At 47.8% G+C, this 19643-nt stretch overlaps 1 protein-coding gene across 4 annotated transcripts in view; it reads right to left on the bottom strand.

The window, feature by feature from the left end:
• Positions 1-393: 393 nt before the first annotated feature.
• ZDHHC14 (zDHHC palmitoyltransferase 14) overlaps positions 394-19643 on the bottom strand; it is a 272945-nt gene continuing 253695 nt past the window's right edge. For 2 of the 4 annotated variants that reach the window (XM_077898268.1, XM_077898275.1), the window contains exons 8-9: positions 16242-16344; positions 394-1608 (exon numbers count right to left, since the gene is read on the bottom strand). In XM_077898268.1, the coding sequence (XP_077754394.1) occupies positions 1255-1608; positions 16242-16344 (457 nt within the window). In that variant the 3' untranslated portion in view covers positions 394-1254. Of the gene's footprint in view, positions 1654-16241; positions 16345-19643 lie in introns of all 4 variants that reach the window. The other 2 variants (XM_077898249.1, XM_077898258.1) reach the window with 1 other exon arrangement.

Here is a 19643-nt window from a genome sequence, read left to right as displayed (position 1 = left end):
AGGAGGACCTCACACTGCCCTTCCTGAGCCCTGGCGACACAAGAACATGACACAGAAGATGGCCCCACCGTGGCCCCTTATCCTGCGTGCCCTCTCCCCTCTCCTGTAGATGGACTGCTGCTGCCAATCTGTCCACATGGAGCAAATTCTGCTAAGACTGTGTTAGAAAGAGATGATCAAAGAAAAAAGAGAGAAAACCCCACTGTCAGAAAGCTACCCTCTTGCCTGAGAAATCGCCCCGAAAACACCTGCTCCCCCATTCAAAGATTTTACTTTTGGCTGCTTGGGGACCATTCCTCCCTAGGGATACTTTAATAAAACCCAACTCTCCAACAGGCCATCCAGATGACTGTGTTGTCGAGCTGTTAAGGATAACCGTACGCAGATCCAAAATAACAGAGGACGTCATTTTATTGGCTGTCCACAGGAAGTTTGGTCACACAAGGAGGTGGAGACTGTGGCAGGCGTGGTACAACACAATAGCTCGTCTAACTACTAAACAGAAGGTGAACTGATAGGCTACAACCCCAGCAGCCCTCTGCAGCCCGGGCGCCACCTACGCCTGTCTAAGTTAAGCTGGATAAGCTGGCGAGTGATGGCATTGTCCATTAGCCTCGGCGTGTTGCATGGTCGTCCCATAAAACAGCACTTGAAAATTCACCAAATTAGAAGAAAGAAAGAAAGCAAGCAAGCAGCACTTCCTTTTGAATACCAACACCACTGTAAACAGACGTAGCGTGGCATGCAAATCCAGATCTGGTCTTTTTTTTTTCCCCTTGAGGTTTTTGTTTTTTAAATTAACAAATGGAATGGCATGTCTATCTCAAATAGTAGTAGCATAACACGTAAGTGCAATTTCGGTCTGGCCACAGCTGTCCTCATCCTTCCCGCGTGTCTGTCCCGAGAGCAGCGAGCGGACCAAGGAACCTCCAGCAGAAAACTGTCCTTTCCTCCCCGACTGGCTGCAGCCCGCAGGCTCCTCTCTCCCTGGGTCCGCCCCTCGGATGCCAGGGGCCTGGGAACAGCCACTTCTCTGTTTCCCCGGTGCTCGCAGCCGTCGGGGTGGGGAAGGAAGATGCACCTGCCTGCAAGCTGCAGGCATGTGGGCCCCGCCCTCCTCTGCTGTCCCAGGAGCAGCCTCCACTCTCCGAGCGGTTTTCACGCCCCAGGACCAGGAGTTCGTCCTCGCCACCACGGAGCTGGGTCATGGGAAGGCTCCCGCTGTCTGCACCCCCCACCCCCCGGGGGCCGCGGTCACACGGAGCTGAGCTTCACCAGGCCGCGCACCGAGTCCTCGTGCAGAGAGTCCTGGCTGGCCAGCCCCAGCACGTGCATGGTGCGGCTGTGGGCCAGGGGGCTGCCCGCCAGCAGCCTGGGTGGCGAGGGCGCTTCCTCGGGGGTCAGGAACTGGTGGCCCACGTGCTCCTCTTTCAGAGGCAGTATGTCTGTGAGCGCGGCCTCGGCGGTGAGGTTGGGCATGGAGGAGGGCGGCGTGGGCTGCCCGAGCGTCAGGCTGGCACAGGGCGTGCCCAGGCCCGGCTTCCCGGGCAGGTGCAGCTCGTCGCTGGTGAGGCTGGGCTCGCTCTGCAGCAGGGGCGTGGCCGCGGCCTGCAAAACGAATTTGGTGCTCTGAATGCACTGGTCTTGGTCGCACTGGAGAGCAGAGGGGGCCGCAAAGAGAAGGCCGAGATGAGATGGGCACGGAGCGGGGAGGGCGGGGAAGGGGGTACGGGGAGGGGCAGGATGCGAGAGAGAGAGAGAGAGAGAGAGAGAGAGAGAGAGAAACGAGTTAGTGACACCGCAGTCAGACAAGTCAGAGAGCGTGCACAGTAGCCCCATGTCACCAGGAGACACCCAGCACCAATGCCTGGCACCTAAGTGAGCCGCCGGAAGTCCAAATCACCCACAGGTGCCCCAGGAGTTACATGCAGCCAGAGGCGACCATGCTCCTGGCCCTTGATCACAGACACGACCTAATTAAGAAACAATCCCACGGATAGAGTCACAGGCTTTACCACCTATCGCTGTCTCAGGTGGCTGTTTCTCAGATGCTGCAAACCACTTTTGCTCTATTGTTTTACAGATATGAGGCCCTCTACACCCATGCTCATAGCAGCATTATTCACAATTATTCACAATGGTCAAAAGATGGAAGCAGGGGTCTGTGCACCGATGAACAGATACACAAAATGCGGTGTAGACAGATGATGGACCATTGCTGAGTGGTAAAAGGGAAGGAGGTCTTGACACACACCACAACACGGATGAACCCTGAGGATATCATGCGAAGAGACGTACGCCAGTCACAAATGGGCCGATATTCTATGATTGCACTTATATGTGGTTCCCCAGGATCATTAACTTCCTGAAGATGGAAAGTAGAAAGAAGGGTGGGTACCTGGGCCCGGGGGAAGGGGCAAGGGAGCGAGTGTGCATGGGGACAGGGTCTCAGCTTTGAGAGATGAAGAGTCCTGGAGGTGGATGGTAGCGATCTTTGCACAACCATGAGGACGTACCACCAGAGTGTACACTGAAAAATGGCTAACATGGTAATTTTATGTTATGTATGTTTTACTGGGAAAAGAAAGAAAGAAAAAGAAGCCCCTCAGGGTCTGATGAGACTGGTTCACAAAGCCCTAGACCTCCCCACTGCTAAATTTCCATCAGCTTCAAGAACCGTGGTTTTTGAATCTGTGAAAGAGAATGGCAACATTTACCAAGATGCTTCCTTTTCTCCTAAGTGTTTTTCCATCACGTTACCCCTCATGTCCTCTCCTTCACTCACTGGGCAAAAGGAACGGTGTAAGCATATTCTCAGCTGATCGAATGTGGAATGGGGGATGGGGAACCCTCCCTTGAGCCATGGGCCCGGTTCAGCTAGAAGGAGAGTGGGCGGCACTCGGAGATCTTGAACTTGAGTGTGCAGTTAACTCCTGTGAGAGTTTCAGGAACTGCTCTTGCACAGGGAGGAGGACTGGGTGTGACTGTGGGTTCAAGCAGGAGCTAGGCACTGCACTGAGTTTCTTTAGAATTCTTAGAACAAACACATTTCCCCTCTTTGCAAAGGAAGACCTTGAGGCTTAATGAACGATTGGCCTCCTTGAGACCTTAACAGATAAAACTAGGCATGGGCCGGGGATTTGGGGCTGGCTTTGCTTGACTGCACACCTCTTTCTGCTACTGCATGTGACACATAGTAGGTGCTTAATAAACGTGCCTTGTCTTATTATCCCTGACCCTCTTTTTCAGAACTCCTGAGTTTCCATAGAACCTGTGCTAGCTGGTTTGCAATGGAGGTGCCTCACTGGCTCTCCTTGCCCAGGGAACTCCTAGACCCACCACCAGTCACCCACCTCCACACGGGGAGCAGCCCGAACGACCCACTGTGCAGCCTTCAGGGAGGACAGAGAGTCCGTGGAAGTTCTGACTCCTGAGGCTTTTCTTTCTGTTTTTGAAATGTTTTATTTAAATTCAATTAAGTTAATGTATACTGTATTATTAGTGTCAGGGGTAGAATTTAGTGATTCATCAGTTGAGTATAATACCCAGTGCTCATCGCATCACGTGCCCTTCTTACTGCCCATCACCCAGTTACCCCATCCCCCTCCACCTCCCCTCCAGCAATGCTCAGTTTGTTTCCTATGATTAAGAGTCTCTTACCATTGTCTCCCTCTCTGATTCCATCTTGTTCTATTTTTCCTCTCTTCCCCTATGTTCATCTGTCGCGTTTCTTAAATTACACAGATGAGTGAGATCATATGGTATTTGTCTTTCTCTGATGGACTTATTTCTCTTAGCATATAAGACCCTCTAGTTCCCTCTAGGTCGTTGCAAGTGGCAAGATTTCATTCTTTCTGACGGCTGAATAATATTCCATTGTATACATATACCACCTCTTCTTTACCCATTCATCTGTCAATGGACACTTGGGCTTTTCTTTTCTTTCATTTGCTCCCATGAGTGTGTGTCCTTTCGGCAGATGGGTCTCCCTACAATCACAGTCCAGCCCCTGCCCCCAACCCAGATGCAGAGGAGGGAGAGTTTCAGTCTCTATGAATCCACAGGCTTTTGAAGGTGGAAGACCTGATTCCAGGCAAGAGCAGAGCTCTTTACCAAAGGAAAGCAAGTCTTAGGGGAGACTCTTGCTTTGCCCTTAGCCTTCCTCCCACTCCAGGGAGCTCAGAAACACCGGGAGCCTGGGCCAAGGGCTGGGATCTCCTGTATGAAGCATTTTCCAGATCACCATCACATGGTTTTTGCCATCGCAGTACTTTCCCAAGGGCGGGTCTGGCAGGGGGCTCCAGCTCAGGGGAGGCGTAGGGGTGCTCGCTGGTGGGAGGTGCCAAGCAGCGAGGTGAGGGCTGCAGGCAGGTCCACACAGCTTCGCTCATACTCGGGTGCTGTCAGTCTGGTCCGGCACACGGGCTCGGTCTTGATAGGGACTCGGTCTTGATAGGGCAGAGGCAGCGAAGAGTGGCCTTCCTTTTTTTTTTTTTTTTTTTTAAAGATTTTATTTATTTATCCATGAGAGACAGAGAGAGAGAGAGAGAGAGAGAGAGAGGCAGAGACACAGGCAGAGGGAGAAGCAGGCTCCATGTGGGGAGCCCCATGTGGGACTCGATCCCGGGTCTCCAGGATCACACCCTGGGCTGAAGGCGGCGCTAAACCGCTGAGCCACCCGGGCTGCCCAAGAGCGGCCTTCCTGATTAAACGTTCATCTTCTGGAAACTGTCCTAGGGCTTTGGATATCGTGCTTTGCAAAGAACCTTTTGTGAAAATCACCATTTGGTCTCCGCACACTGCCTCCCCTTGCCGAGGCTTGGTGTAGTAGGCCGGCTGGCAAGCCACAGCCCTTCCTGGATGCCCGAATCCTGTTCTGTCTTCCCTCCTGGGGCCCTCCCTCTGCCTCATCCCTTCTGTCTATGCAACACCCTTGGCTCTAAGGAAAGATAAAATTGCAAATCAGATTTGCTTGTCTCTGTTGGCCTGCAGAAAGCCTTTCTGTTATTGAAAATAATGGGCAAATTCAGTTTTAGGGATCGGTGCAAGACCGACTGTTACAGAGAGTTCTGTGAGAGGGCAGAGCTGGAGATTTCCAAGGTCAGAGGCACCAGCATGAGGACAGAGGTGCCCCTCCATCTCCAGGTCACTGCCCAGTTCCTTTTCCCTGACCACTCCCCTGCAGGCATGCCCGGAGTGGAGACCACGGGTGGGCACCCACCAGAACCTCCGGGATGAAGTGGTCCATTAGTTCCTGAGAGTTCATGTTCATGGGGAGGCCGAGGTGGAATTGGATGGATGTGCCTTCCAAGGCCTTACATACAAGCATCACTGCTGATGCCAACAAGACCACACGTACTGGAGGTGGGTCTACTCTGAAGCCATGAGGCTTCCGATCAGGACCCCTCCGTGTCCTGGTTCCTGGCATATTATTTTCATTCTTTTAAAAAGAAAGCCCCCCTCCAAACCTAAGTCCACTCCTGTGGACAGAGTTTTCCTGTGGCCAAACTGACAATTCATTGAAACAGTGACAAATCTCCGTTCAGCCTCCCCGCCAGGACTATCAAAAATGATGTCCAGTATAGCAGGGGTAAAGCCCAAGGGCTTCAATACATGAAAAACAATGGACCCTGAACCATTTCACTAAAACAAAAACAAAAACCCCTAAATATAAGTCGCTCAGAAATATGTTCAAAATGACTATTTTGAATCCTGACTTTTGTTAACTGACTTCAAGCACCTCTCCTACACTTCTATTTAAAAGAGAACTGTCTTTCTGAGGATCGTTATGGATATTTCCTTCATTATAGGGACTGCTTTCATGTTAATAATTAACCTACTCTCTGCCTCACATCCCTTCCCACCAGTTTAACTTGCAGCAGTGATGTCAGCGAGTACGATTACTGGGGCCATGAACCTGTGTCAAAATCCTGCTGCACTCATAGCTTTGAAGATAATTTGCCACATTCAAACTGGTTTTCCTCCAGATGACCAAGTCTGTTTGGGGGTTCCCTGGTACCAGGCTTTGTTCTACTAGTTTGCCCATATAAATCTCCTATTGGCTCCATAGGATGATGGACTTTATTGGGTTCCAACTAGGGAGACAGCAATCACTAGAATTCTCATACTATTAATTTCACATGTTTTGAACATCTCCTTCTTAGAAAAGACTCAATGATTGGGAGACACCTAATTTTTTTTTTTTTTTTAAAGGTCAGAGTGTTCCCTCATTTTGCACACTGCCACAATTCCCAGGAGGATGGGCTAATAACCTTCATGGTTGCAATCCCAGTTGGGAGCTTGGCCGGTATTTTCAAGGTCAATGTGGAGGTGACCCATGAAACAATGTTCTTACGCTGCTTCCTTTTTGCCACTGCTTCTGATTCTTATTTGCCCATTTCTTGTTGATTTTTTCTACTTCATTTTCTTTCTGGCCTCACCAACCCTCTCCTCTGATTTCCCCTCCATTTTTTCCTTTCATCAGTGTTTTGGCCACGTCTCTTTTTCTCCTCTCTTCTTTTTTCTTCCTCTTCTCCCCTCCTTGTCTTCCTTCTCACTTATCTCTTCTCTTAGCTCAGCCTTTCTCAAGCCACCGCCCGCTTTCTTGGCTTTTCATGTGCAGACTCCTCTCTTCAACCAGTAGGGGGCGACATCACTGCTTACTTTCTTCTCTGACAACTTGGTAGCAGGGATTATGTTCCAGCACTAACACCCAGCCGCCCTTAGGTATATTTTATTGATCTAACCAGTTATATAATCTTAAGAAACACCAACCGAGCGCCTGGATATCGGGCAGTGACCATCCCTCCACTACAAACAGGATATTGAGAAACTCATGCTGTCATTCCAAAACAACCCTTTAAAGGTCCATAGTTATCAAATATTAGGTTGAATCCTCTGAAGTTGCCATTTAAAAAGTCAAAATCATCCAAGTGCTGAATACCAATGGAATAGAAACCTGATTGCTTGTAAGAGCGTCTATGAAAAGACCCTTCTGTTGGCAGCATAAAATGAATACTGGCAGTGGTGCTGGAGCATTTGCTGTGGTTGCAATAAGTCACTGTGACGGCTGGCTGATTTACTGCCCAAATGAAGTACTGGCATTTAACTTGCAAAGAAGTTTATGGTTTCAGATGTTTGGATGTCACACACATTATCACTTAATGTTACAATTTGAAAACACCATACATAGAGATAATTTACTTTTTGTTTCTGCAGATTTTCAAATAAAATAGCTCATGTTGGAATATATTTTATTTTACTCTAGTTGACTTCTTGTTTGAAATAAACCTTAGCACACAGATTAAGTGATGTTAACAGCAAAGCTGGGAGTTTTTTTTAGATGGTCTTGTATACAGATGAAGAGTGAGTGAAATTATTTATTCCTTCTGCTCCAGTTCTGTCAAAAGTATTAGCGTTGGGCATCATTTATTATTGCTTGGCTGTGAAGCCGTGTTCTGGGGTCTTATGAGTGCTCATTTACACTACAGAAACACTATAAACTTCTAAAATCCACCTAAAATGTCAGTTAGGAGGAGAGCTTCCTTTTACTTCTGTTATTTAACATTATCATTTAAGTGTGCTTAACTTCTTTTTCCTATTATTTTAGATTTTTCAGATGATGCATGGAGAGCTCTAAATATTAGTTTAACAAATCACGTAACTGCTAGGTTTAGTCTTTTTTGATACTGGATTAAGAGGAGGTTTAAAAATTAAGCTAAGTAAATATAACAGAGGATTTTCTTAAAAACCCAAAATTTCAACAACCATGTACTACGTTATTATCTTGGTGTATAGCACATGGTCCCAAAGGATCTTTTAGTTACAAGTGTCAGATATAAGCATAAATGATGATCCTCATGCTACACAGTACTTTAAATCACTTGACAATCAAATGAGATATACACACTAAAAACTAGGCCATAGCTGGGTGTCCTAACTGTGCATATATGTAAGGAACTTCAATATTAGGTAATAATAAAAGCCAATATTGAGGAAGATAGGAATAATGAAAATGTGGTCTTCAGTTGGCATGGGGTTATCTGCACGTAATTTCAGTATGGCTCCTCAGAATGTCACAGGCATTCAGATGACAAAGGCTACACACACACACACACACACACACACACACACATTTTAATGCTTTAGATGTCCCTTCATTATTTTTCTAACATTTTATTCCTTGGGAATTTGCAGTAAAGGGATGATCACTTAGGCATCAAACAACCATCCCCAACCCCAAATCGGGGGTGCTAACTCTCCCAAACATCGCTGGGATGGGGGGCTTCTAAGTGTTGGGCATCTCCTTCTTGGATTGGGCAGGATTCAATCCCAAGCCCACCGTCTGGTCCTGGTTCTCAGCTGTGAAGCCACACAGAACATGTCTCTTTCTCCCTCCATTAGAACTTTCACAACCAGCCTCTCCCAAAGATGTTCTCATATATTGGGGGCACTGTCAGTGATGGGTAGGAGCCTTGGGATCAGTAAGAGTTCTTCCAGGTGTAAGCTGAGTTGAAACCTGGGTTTCCCATAACAAAACCAGCACAGGGAAGTAGAGAGAGTGTGGGGCTTCAAGTCAGTTCACTTTTAGACTTATTTATGGGTAACTCACCTATTTTAGAATTGGTAATGATTTCCATGTAATCATGTTGCTTGGGAATTCTTATCGAGTAAGAAAAACCCAATGCACGAATCACTTCTAAAGTGTAATAAAATTTCCACGAATGCCAACTTTAATTAATAAAATTAACAAGTGATGAAGTTGACATACTCATGTGTCTTAGAGACATGAAACATTTATTAATTTTTATTTTGTAGTTTTCATGTTTTAGAGCTCGTCATTTGTTTTCAAGTCCTAAAAATTTTCAGAGTCCCTGGAAAAGCACACAGGCACTTTGCTCACAGTGTCCAGTGGGTAGACTGTGGTCTCTCTTGGCCCATGGATTAATTGGATGCTACCAGGGCCATCACTGAACTATCTATCCCTCTGGTTCCTAGTTTCATATTCATGGTGGAGCCTTTTGCAAATGTGACAAAACTGGAGAGAGGAAGGAATGAGGTGCAGAATGAAGAGATGTGAGCAAGACCATACAGGGCAACTTTTATACACACTCAATAGAACGTTTAATGAGCACCTCCTAGACAGAACATGAGAGACTCCTAACTCTGGGAAACGAACTAGGGGTGGTGGAAGGGGAGGTGGGCAGGGGGTGGGGGTGACTGGGTGACAGGCACTGAGGGGGGGCACTTGATGGAATGAGCACTGGGTGTTATTCTATATGTTGGCAAATAGAACACCAAAAAAAATAAATTTATAATAAAAAAAATGAGCACCTCCTATATGTCAGGCTGTGTTATCCACTGGGGCTGGAAGGATGGGACAGACAGGGTCTCCATCAGCACCAATCACCATCCAGGGAGCTGATCATCACTCTCCCCTTCTTCCCTTCACAGTTTAGGAATTGGAGGCTTCTGGGATTAAGGGACTTGCCCATGATGTCCCAGCCCCCATCGTCAGGACTGGCAAATGCAAGCCCAGGGGCTGTGATGCCATCACCCAGCTCTCTCTACCTTTCCCTGCTGCCTTGAGTACTTAAATCTGTCCATTTGCAAAGCTTTTTTTCCCTTCATTATCTTTAGCTTTATTCTAGCATCCTCACTAGTGTCCAATTAGATCAAGAGATTTGATTTGACTTGGTGAGGGCAGAGTTGACAGGGGTGGTGGAGAGAAAGTCAGGAAAAGATAATAAATGCTGATTAAAAAAAAAAAAACTTCCAGCATGAGAGATGAAATCGGGTTAGTAGATGACAAACACGAGCAACTCAGTTTTTTAAAAATGCCAGTTCAGCTGTTTCTTCTAGGATAACTAATAAAAGTGACTCACATCTCTACTATTTCAAAGTGAATTTCTACAAACCACGTCATTCCTTCTTAAGCAAGAGGAAGCAAATCTTCTGTACACTTTCCCAGCTACCCCCAGGGCACTCCCCATCACCTTCACTGTCTACAGGCACCCAAACGCCACCATCAGCTTCCTCCTAACCTGCCCCTCCTCCTGTGTTTCTCATTGATGACTTTTATGGCCACTTGTCACCAAGCTGAAAGGCAGGGGGCATCCCTGACTCCTTGTCCCCAGACCTCCACAGACACTCCATCTCCAAGCCCCAGACTGTGGTTGCCTCTTCTCTGAACCCACCTCTCGGTCCCAGAGAACCCCACTGCTGCTAAGCCTGCTGTGAGGGTCTTCTGTTTTCCCTGTCTCCATATTAACACACCTCCCTCTGCACAACATATAGCCTCCTGGCCTCCAATCACCCCAAATAAAAATCTGTTAGTATTGCTCACTGAATACAGTCTCTGCAGTCAATATAGTTATAAGGCACCCAAGGCTCTTCATGCCCTAGCTCCCTCCAATACCTGCTTTGCAACCCACATCTGGTAACTCAGTCCTCCTGCTCCTGCACAGGCATGCAGGTCCACCCCATATATGCTTGTGCCTCTGTGCCTGCTCTGCTCGGAACACCTCTCTCATCTCTGGGTGGCTAATTCTCTGTAACTAATCTGTTAATATTTGGCTCAGATGTCATCTCCTCCAGAAAGCTTTGCCTGAATCCAAGTACTTTAGTTGGGAGTTCCACAACTCCCCGGCCTCTCATTTGCTAGCACCTTCTGTCAAAATCTTTCGTACATCTGAATACGAATATTCTCTGAACAGATCATGTCTTAGTTGAGTCCGATTGACTTAAGGTTTTTCAAGAGAAACTTTCTTTGTGTCAAAGCAAAATATAGCTCAAGAATTATTCCTTTTAACCCAAACTTTTGGAGCACTCAAGAAAATTTGAAGGCTATGGTGATGTTTTTCAGTGTTGGCTGATGATTAAAATCATCTCTAGGATCATTACAAGGCCAATGCTTAGACCACCACCTGGGGATTCTGACTTAACTGGGCTCAGGATATCAGTGTTGTGATCCTAATGAGCACGCAAGGCTGAGACCCACTGGATTATAGGAAGCTCAGTTGCCGATGGAAGGGCCAGATCTGAAGAGGTTCAGCTGACACCAGTTGGAGGGCTTTCGAAGTTGAATTAGTGGAATGCAACAGGCCTTGAACCACTAGCTATGTGACTTGGAGCAAGCCAGTCATTATTCTAAAGCCTCAGTTTCATGCTTTGCAAAATGGGAATCCCTTGCAGGTTGTTGTGGGGATTAAATGAGATGATCCTTGCAATAATAGTATCAATATTCTCCTCACTTGCTGATTGCAAAGAGTGATAAACCCTAGTATAGACCCACTTGACTATGGTATAATTCTGTATTAAATACACTTGGTTCCACTTTTAGACCTGCCTGAAATTCACCTTGTGATTTAAATTCAATTTAAAGGATTTAAAGCCAGTTTTCATATCTAATTGGGGATTGGGACACAAGAACTTTTTTTTTAAATTCATTGTAAGCTCTAATTATATCCAATTAATGAAAGAAAATAAAAAGGAAGACGGTGCATTGCTTGTGGACAGATTGCTCTTAGTGATAATGCATGTTTAAAAAAGAGCAGAAGGGAAGTGCTGGGATGGCCACTGCTGCATTGGATACTAGAAAACCTGCAGGGATCAGGGTTCTTTCTGGGCAAGCACTGCTGGTCCTGATGTGTTGGCTCAGTTTGTGGTGGTCTTCGTTGGGGTGTCTGTTAGAGGCAGATGAAGCAAATCAAAAGAAAGGCATGTTATAATTTGCCTCAAGGAATTAGTTTACTGTCAATCATGAAATATGCTGGCTCGTTTTCCTGTATTTTGACAGTTCCTGGAAACTTCTCATATATTTCTCCTGGTCCTAATATTACTCAAACGGGAGAAAGCCAAGCAAACACCGTAGGACCTGCAGGCCATGCTGGAAGTCACTTTGCTAGAGTCCCTCATCTCTCTCCCCTGGAGGAGTTACATGCATTTCACAGCACGTGAGAAACACAAAACACCAATTCCCCCCTTCAGGGCTCACTCCACCTGCTTATTCCCTCTCACCACAGTCCTGGGCTTCTGCTTCCCTCTTCCTTCACTTCTACAAATTACTCTCATTTTCTATTTGTTTTTTTTACTTTTTTCAATCTTTCACTTTTCCTCCTTTCATCTATTTCCATAATAAAACAGTACTGATGTACGACCAAAGAGACCAGGGTAATAGATTAGGTAACTTTGTAACATAAATTCCTAGAAGACACCTACTATTGAAACTGACTCAAGAAGAAGTAGAAAAGCTGAATAGACCTGTGATAAGTAGTGAGTGAATAATCAAAAAAAACTATCCACAAAGAAAAGCTCAGGATTGAATGGCTTCACTGGTGAAATCCATCAGGTCTTTTAAGAAGAATTAATCCCAGTTCTTTATAAATTCTTCCAAGAACCAGAAGGGGAAGAAACACTTAACTCAGTCTGGGAGGCTCACATTACCCTGATACCAACACCAGACAAAACAAGAAAAGGAAACTGCAGACCAAAATGTTTTATGAATATAGTTGTAAAAAATACTCAACAAAACACCAGTAAACTAAATCCAGGAAATATATAAAAGGGATTATACACCATGGCTAAGTAGGATTTATCCTAGAAATTCGAGAAATATGAGACAGATAAGAAGGGAAAGTTTTGGTATGAAGCCCAGACTGCAGCATATGCCTCACTCCTTTGCCAAGTGCTGGGTCCTGAGTCTGGGTCGGGAGGAGGGGGGCGGGCATATGAGGAGTAGGAGGAGTGAAGGGTCACAGTGTTTACCCTCCAGGAAGAACTGCCTCCTCTCCTGTGTAGGGGACTCGGGGACTCGGGGACTCGGAAGTTGTTCTCTGTTTTTCTGGCCTGTCAAGCTGCAAAGACCAGAGATTCACAAAGAGCTTCAAGCTGGATGGGGCTTTAGAGACAAATAAGTCCCAGCTCCCATTTTGCAGGTGGGCAAAACTGAGGACCACAGAGGCAGAGTAAGTTGCAAACAGGCAGGGAGATAACTGGTGGGAACCAGGACTGGAGCTCTCACTCCCTGCTTCTCATCGAGGCTCTTTCCCTCACCTGAGTAATGCCCATTTTTGACCAGTTGCTCAGAGTGGATGCAACTGACCTGGCTGATCTTGTCACCATGGATATCAGGAAGATAATAATAATAATAATAATAATAATAATAATATAGCTAATATTTACATAATATTTACCTTGTGCTAGGCAAAGTTTTAAGTGCTTTAAATGCATTTACTTATTTAATCCCCATAGAACCCTAAAAGGTAAGGATATCAATGTTCCCGTTTTATGGATGAGAAAACTGAGGCAGAGAGGTTAAGCACTCATTTAGTAAGTGGTGGAAGCCTGGCTCTTTGCACAATTAATCCCCATCCCCTCTTGGAGAGGGGAATAAAGAAGTCCTTTTAAAGTTTGATGCCTGCCTTCGAAGTGCTCCCCACATGGAAGAGACATCTCTGCACATTTTTAGAGTTTGCAGAGAGCAGAGCGGACTCTGCAGGATTTTTAGAGTTTGTCTCTGAAGGGGAGAAGTAGACCATAGAACTCAGCAGCGTGGAGCTTCTTTACTGTGGAAATGAGTGAAGCTCCCTCTCTGTGGAGGCTGGTCAGCTTTGGCAGGTCACCCAGGGTCATGGGTCCTCACTCAGGCCCCCATGATGACTCGGGATGCCACAGCTGCCCGGGTCGGGCCTGACGAAACTCCCTTAAGGGTCAGAGTTCTTCCCGAGCCCTGATCTGACTGGTGCTTAAGGCACGTGGATGTCACATGTGGTTTATCTCCAGAGAGGGGAGAGCAGGAGAGCCAGGAGCCTGAGGTTTTTAATATTTTCATGCTTCCTGACCTAAGAGTCCAAGCCAGAGATGAACAGATGCCTTAAAAAGGATTGAACAACAAGGGCTTAGCAATGGCACTGCTTCACCGTCACAAGCTTCTCAGAAGTGTCCTTTAAGCAATCCTGGTGGCACCACAGACCACTGGTCACTTGGAAGGTGGCCTTCCCATGGGAAGAGGCAGTGGCATCTCGCCATTCCTACCTGGCCAGTGCCTGCAGGGGTATGCCCTTCACCGGGGTCATGGTGTGGGTCTGGATGGGCCCCAGAGGGCACCCGAGCAGTTTGATGACTCTGATTAACATACAGAGTGAAACGACCCCCCGTCTCCTTTGTTAAACCTGCCCTCTCTGGCTATCACGGAGGCGCGTAGTAGGTGCTCAATAAATGTTTGTGGAATTAATAAACGATGCCCTCGCCCCCTCTTAACAGAAAGCAGCTTAATAGTGTCAACACCGTGAAGGTGGTCTTGTTTACTTTTTAAATCTAGAGAAAGTGCAGAGCACGGTGGGCTCAGTACCACGGGAGTCGCAGGGTGAAACTAATTTAAGTTCGTCGGATCTGATGAGGACCTCTGCCGCCAGCGGTATCTTCTAGTGAAGGTTCCTGCTACATGCTTCCCGTGTGTGTTTGTGCCCTGTCCCTGGACCGCTGCCTCCTTGAGGACAGAAGGACTGCACTCCACAGACCTTGCATCCCTACCACCTAGTCGCATCCTCAGAACACAGTAGGGACTCAGGAAGAGGCTCTATGCACAAAGTGTGAAAATATGAGCACACATCTCACAGGAGTTATCAGTGGATGCCATGCTCAGAACTCCTTACAGGAATTTTGTCCTTCCAGGACACTTGCTGCGCTCCCATAAATAGCCGAGAAAGACTTCTGAACATGGATATAGTTGTGTTTAGTGTCTGCTCACGAAGGAGGCAGTATATGAAGTGAACACGGGCATTAAGTCATCAGATTGATTTCAGATCCACAAATAAGTGGCTATGTGCCCTTGGGGCAGATGATCCACTTGTACTAGCTTTTTCTTTTTTCTTTTTTTTTTTTTTAAGGCAAGAGACAAGCATGTCCGTTTGCCATTGTTGGTTTGGATTAAACAAGATTCTGATCGTCAAGAGCTTTGAACACCATTGGTGCTAAATAAATGTAATTTCCTTTCCTGTGGGCCTCTCTCCTTACTCTCTCTGTCCTCATTTTCCTCCTCTGAAAAATAAGGTGGTGACTCTTAAAGGTCGTTTGCATGGGTGAATGTGGACAGTACAAGATGTCCTGTGACCCCTTTGAGAGTAGAGGGGCAAGGACAGTGACGTGAATGTATTTTCCTTCAAAGGAGATGGTTTATCAGCAAAGCACCACCACACAAGCTAGTCACCGCCACTGCCAGCAAATAACCCGCAGCAACCTTCTGCTGGGGCTGGAGCCCATTTTCAGGGCTGTAAACGCTGCTGCAGGGTCGCTGGGATTGAGTGGTTTCCCTGAGCCCTGAGAGCTTAATGAGATAGTCTTAAGACTGTTGACTTGCACCTTGCAGTTCTTTATAAACAGACACAAAGTGTCCAGGAGGCTGTCACTTTCCCAGTCTACCCCAGAAGGCGGGTCTTAGACCTGCTTGTTATGGAAACTCTGTTGTGGGTGATTCTGGTCTACAAAGAACAAACAGCTCCCGGGGAGGGCCAAAGACTGGGTCCCTTTTTGAAACAAGGAACTTCTTTCGGAAATCTGTCCCAGATAAAGTGAAGCTGTCTTCCAGATACCTAAGGAATTTTAAGGCAATGATGGTCACAGCCAGTCTGTGCTTTCAAGGACCCATGGAGGGATTCCAGTCCTTGTCCCAAATCTCCCACCTGCAGACTGAAAATATAGCATATTCATGTTGCACACCTCCCAGGACACCTGTGAGCCCTCTTTGGAGAGACTTGCTCAGTTTTGGCTCTGAATAAAGAACACCTTGTCTGATTATGTGCATTAAGGTTTGCATGGCTGATCTAAGGTTTGGGCTGAAAGCGGGGAGAACTGGCCACCTGCTGCGCACTTAAAGTGGGGGTTGGGGAGGTTAGCACAGGTTGAGGCAAAGGACAGAGAGGGACTCTCCAGCCAGCCAGCCAGCCACCCCTGCTTCGAGTGGTTGTATCTCACCCCCAGACACCTTGGTTCTATGCAAGGGGGCTTTCCATCACAAGGTACTTTCCCTTACACAGTCCAGAACAAACCAACCACGCAAAGGCCATAATCCTTTGTTGGGTATCGCCTTCACTTAATGCTTCTTATCCCTGGCGCGAGCCTTTCAGCTGATGGGTGTCCCAGGAAGGCTTCTAGGTGTGCTTGGTTTGTTACTGGGTTAGTGACACAGAAGCAGAAGAGAAGCCTTGCAGGGAGCTCTGGTCCCCACTGCAGGTGGTCCCTACCATGTCGCTCTGTGACTGTGTGGCCCCGTACGCAGCAATTCCATTGGACGGTGTGGCCGGCTGCGGTGTGTCAGGCTGGATGTAGCCTCTTCTGTCGATGAGGCTGCCAGAGAAAACAAAATGATATGGAGGAAGAGAGTGAATAAAGAGCCAAAGACACCATCAGCATGATTGTAATTTCCATTTGGGGCTCCCTCCTCCTGTGTTGGAACCCACTGCTGGTGTCTCGGGATAGATCCCGACTTACTTTCATGACAGTCACCTACCAAATTCCATCACCTCTGCCTTTAAGAAATGCTTGCAGCATCTGTCCCCCACCCCCGCCTGCACCTGCTGCAGACTCCCATGGTCTCCCACCCGCCCCCCAGCCCCTGCACCCAGGGCCAGCACGGCCATCGGTGCTCCATCCAGGCTTTGTCAAGTCTCCCTGCCTGCTCTCACTGCTCTGGGGGCGCCCTGTCACCTGCTCTGGGCCTCACCCCACTTGTCCCCACTTTCTGCTCCGGCCTCAGTCCACGCCTTCTTGTTACAAGCACAGCATTCCCAGGCTCATCCCCTCTGCAAGAGTGAGACACCCTCCTGCACGTGCGCAATGCACAGCACAGAAGCCCAGCCCAGCCCCAGCCCCAGCCCCACGCGCACTCAGTGTCTGCCATCCTGGCATTTTGCTCAAGTTCTGGTTTTTCTTGCCCCGGGTCAGCCTCCCTTCCACTCCTCTGTCCATTCTCCATGGCCAGGTTCCAAAGCCCCCAGCCCTTGCTCTTTCTTGCCCTTTCTCTGGATTCTTTGGGCCCTGCTTGCGACTCCTTTAGTGGCACATACCACTTTCGGCCTGGTGTCGCCGTGATTTTATAGACAGTCCCCTCTGTCCAGCAGTCCGCCAACTCCAGAGGATAGTCTTATCTTTTCTCCCCGCAAAGCACCTGCGTCCCCACCCTGGACTGGGGCCCTCTGCAGTGCCCCCGGAGCACCCTGTTAGTCACATCATGTCAGCATCACCCACTTCCAGACTTGCATCTGCCGTGAAGTGTAAGCCCCAGGAGGGCAAGGACCAGGTCTTCTCAATCATCGATCTCCACAAGTGACACTCACTAGGAGCCGAGTGACAAGAAGGTTGGTGGCTGGATCAACAGAAGTGGGTCCCTGCCTCCCGAGGCAAATTTGCAGAATCATGGCATCATTTGTGAATAATAAAGCCACCTCTTCTGTGCTCCATGGCGCTGTTGCCCAGACAGAAGGTAGGGGGAAGCTTTACGTTGCCATCAAAAGAGCTGCCTTTTTTTCCTCCCTGAGTCAAGGCTCAGTGTTGACCTCGAGTCTAAGGGCAGAACTGCAAAGACCTCAGCTAATGAGAGGGCGCTCCTGGTGTGAGCCCATGCGTGGGGCTCAGCCATATGCCCTGCAGCCTCCGCAAGATGCCTCAGAGCCCCCCCTGTGCCTGCACACGTCCTGGTCCCCTGAGGCCACCCTCCAACTGTCAGTATGGCTCCCAGGAGACAAGAGTTTTCCCAACTGCCACCTGTAGGTCTTTGGACGACGTTAAAATATGCTTGTGACAAGATCTTGAAATGGGACTCTCTCTGCTTCCAGTTTCGGTTGGATTCTCAGAGGTTTAGGAAAACCAATAGGCAACAAGAACCTCCATCTTCCAAAGGAGGGGTGCTGGAGTCCCGCACAGCTCACACCAAGTTTGTGATCCCCTGCGACAGCACGGAAGATCCAAGTGGAAAGAGCAAAGAGAGGTGCCGTGGACCTTAAGTGGTCATCTGCAGCCCACTGTAGGGGCCTCGCAGGTGTCCTGGACCAGAGCAAGCATACAATGGGGGTGGCACTGTGTCTTTCTAGAAGATGTGCTGAAGTCCTAACCTGGCCACGGGGGAAGGGGTGGAGAGTGTTGCCCTTTGGTGAGCTCCGGGGTCCCTACCCATGGAAATGACAGTGGTTGAGGACACGAAAGTGTCTGAAGTCCTTTGTTTTGTTTTGTTTTTGTTTTAGGTGGCCAGAGAAATTAAGGGACTTGCAGGAGATTTCATTCAGGAGCAAAAAACCAAACCAAACCAAACCAAACCAAACCAAAATAAAATAAAACAACAACAACAACAACAACAACAACAAAACCCAAACAAACAAAAAAATACCCAACTAGGTTCTCAAGAGAGTCTGAAAAGACAGAAGAAGAGAGGACAAAATAAACTTCTCAGCCTTCATTCTGTGCATTCAGCCTGTTTAATGGACCAGCCACATACCTAAGACTGTGACATTCTGCCCTGAGTCTTCTTTCAGTCCTCACAATGGCCTGGGAGCTCCTCTGATCTGTACGTGCTCCTCTTGCCTCACCTGTTGCTGCACCCTCTGTGGTCCTCTCACTACTACACACGAGCTCCTCTGACAGGCCATACACTCTCGTCTCACCTCAGGGCCTTTGCACATGCTGCTCCTGTTTGTCCTCCTTCTAGTTTCCTTCCCCCAGTTCCTACTCATCTGTTACAAAAGATGACAACTTAGGCCCTCTCCTCTGGGAAGGCCTCCTGGGTGTCCCATGGAAACTGCACTCCACTCTCTGTCACAGCTGCTCCTTGACTGTTAGATTTGCCATTCTAGCACTGGCCCACAGGGCCTGACCCTGACACCTTGGGACTATCTGTCTTTCCAATTTTCCATTCCTTCTGCCAGGCTTGTATGAGGACCCCTCTCCCAAACCTGGCCAGTCCTACCCCACTGCCATGCACACCCCCAGGGACCCATTCAGGAAACCAAATGTGGTTCATAGCTTATGAAGACACTCTGATGAGCACGTTGTCATACCATTTCAGAACATTTTAGAGGCAACTCAGGTGCATGATTCTGGGCATGTTGGTGGTTCTTAGACTCCATTAGACAGGCTTGGCTGGGACACTCGTGGAAGGCTCTGCCCTCTTAGGGGCACAGGGGTTGGTGAGGTAGGGCAGTACAAGAAGGGGCAAAGAGGGCAACAGGAGGGAGGAGCAGAGACAAGAACTACCCTTTATCATTTCTGCCCAGGTCCAGCTCCAGGAGCCTGTGGGCACCACAGGAGAGGCCAGTGGCCCATGTTCACTTCACAGACCCAAGAGTGGTTCATGCAGTTCTGAAGGAGGGCCGTCCTCGAGAAATGCCCCATCCAGAGGGACTTGGGTTTTAGAAAGAATATAGCCCCAGTTAACTGAACCACAGTAAGACATTTTACCCAGCCATGGAAGGTTTAAGTTTGGTTGTGACAAGATTTGATATACAAACAATACAAAGCAGCGCCAAATGCAAATCAAAGAGTGGGGAACAAGAAAAGAGATTTGTTCAAAATATGAGACTTCTAAATTCCTTTCCTGGATTTGGATGTGTATTTTAGATTTGAGGAAGGAGGCTTGTTCAGTTGTCATTTGCCTC

Source organism: Canis aureus, chromosome 1, assembly GCF_053574225.1.
Source record: "Canis aureus isolate CA01 chromosome 1, VMU_Caureus_v.1.0, whole genome shotgun sequence".
In the NCBI taxonomy this organism is placed as follows: Eukaryota; Metazoa; Chordata; class Mammalia; order Carnivora; family Canidae; genus Canis; species Canis aureus.
Note: the sequence above shows the minus strand (reverse complement) of the source record. Positions and strands in the feature narration are given on the sequence as shown.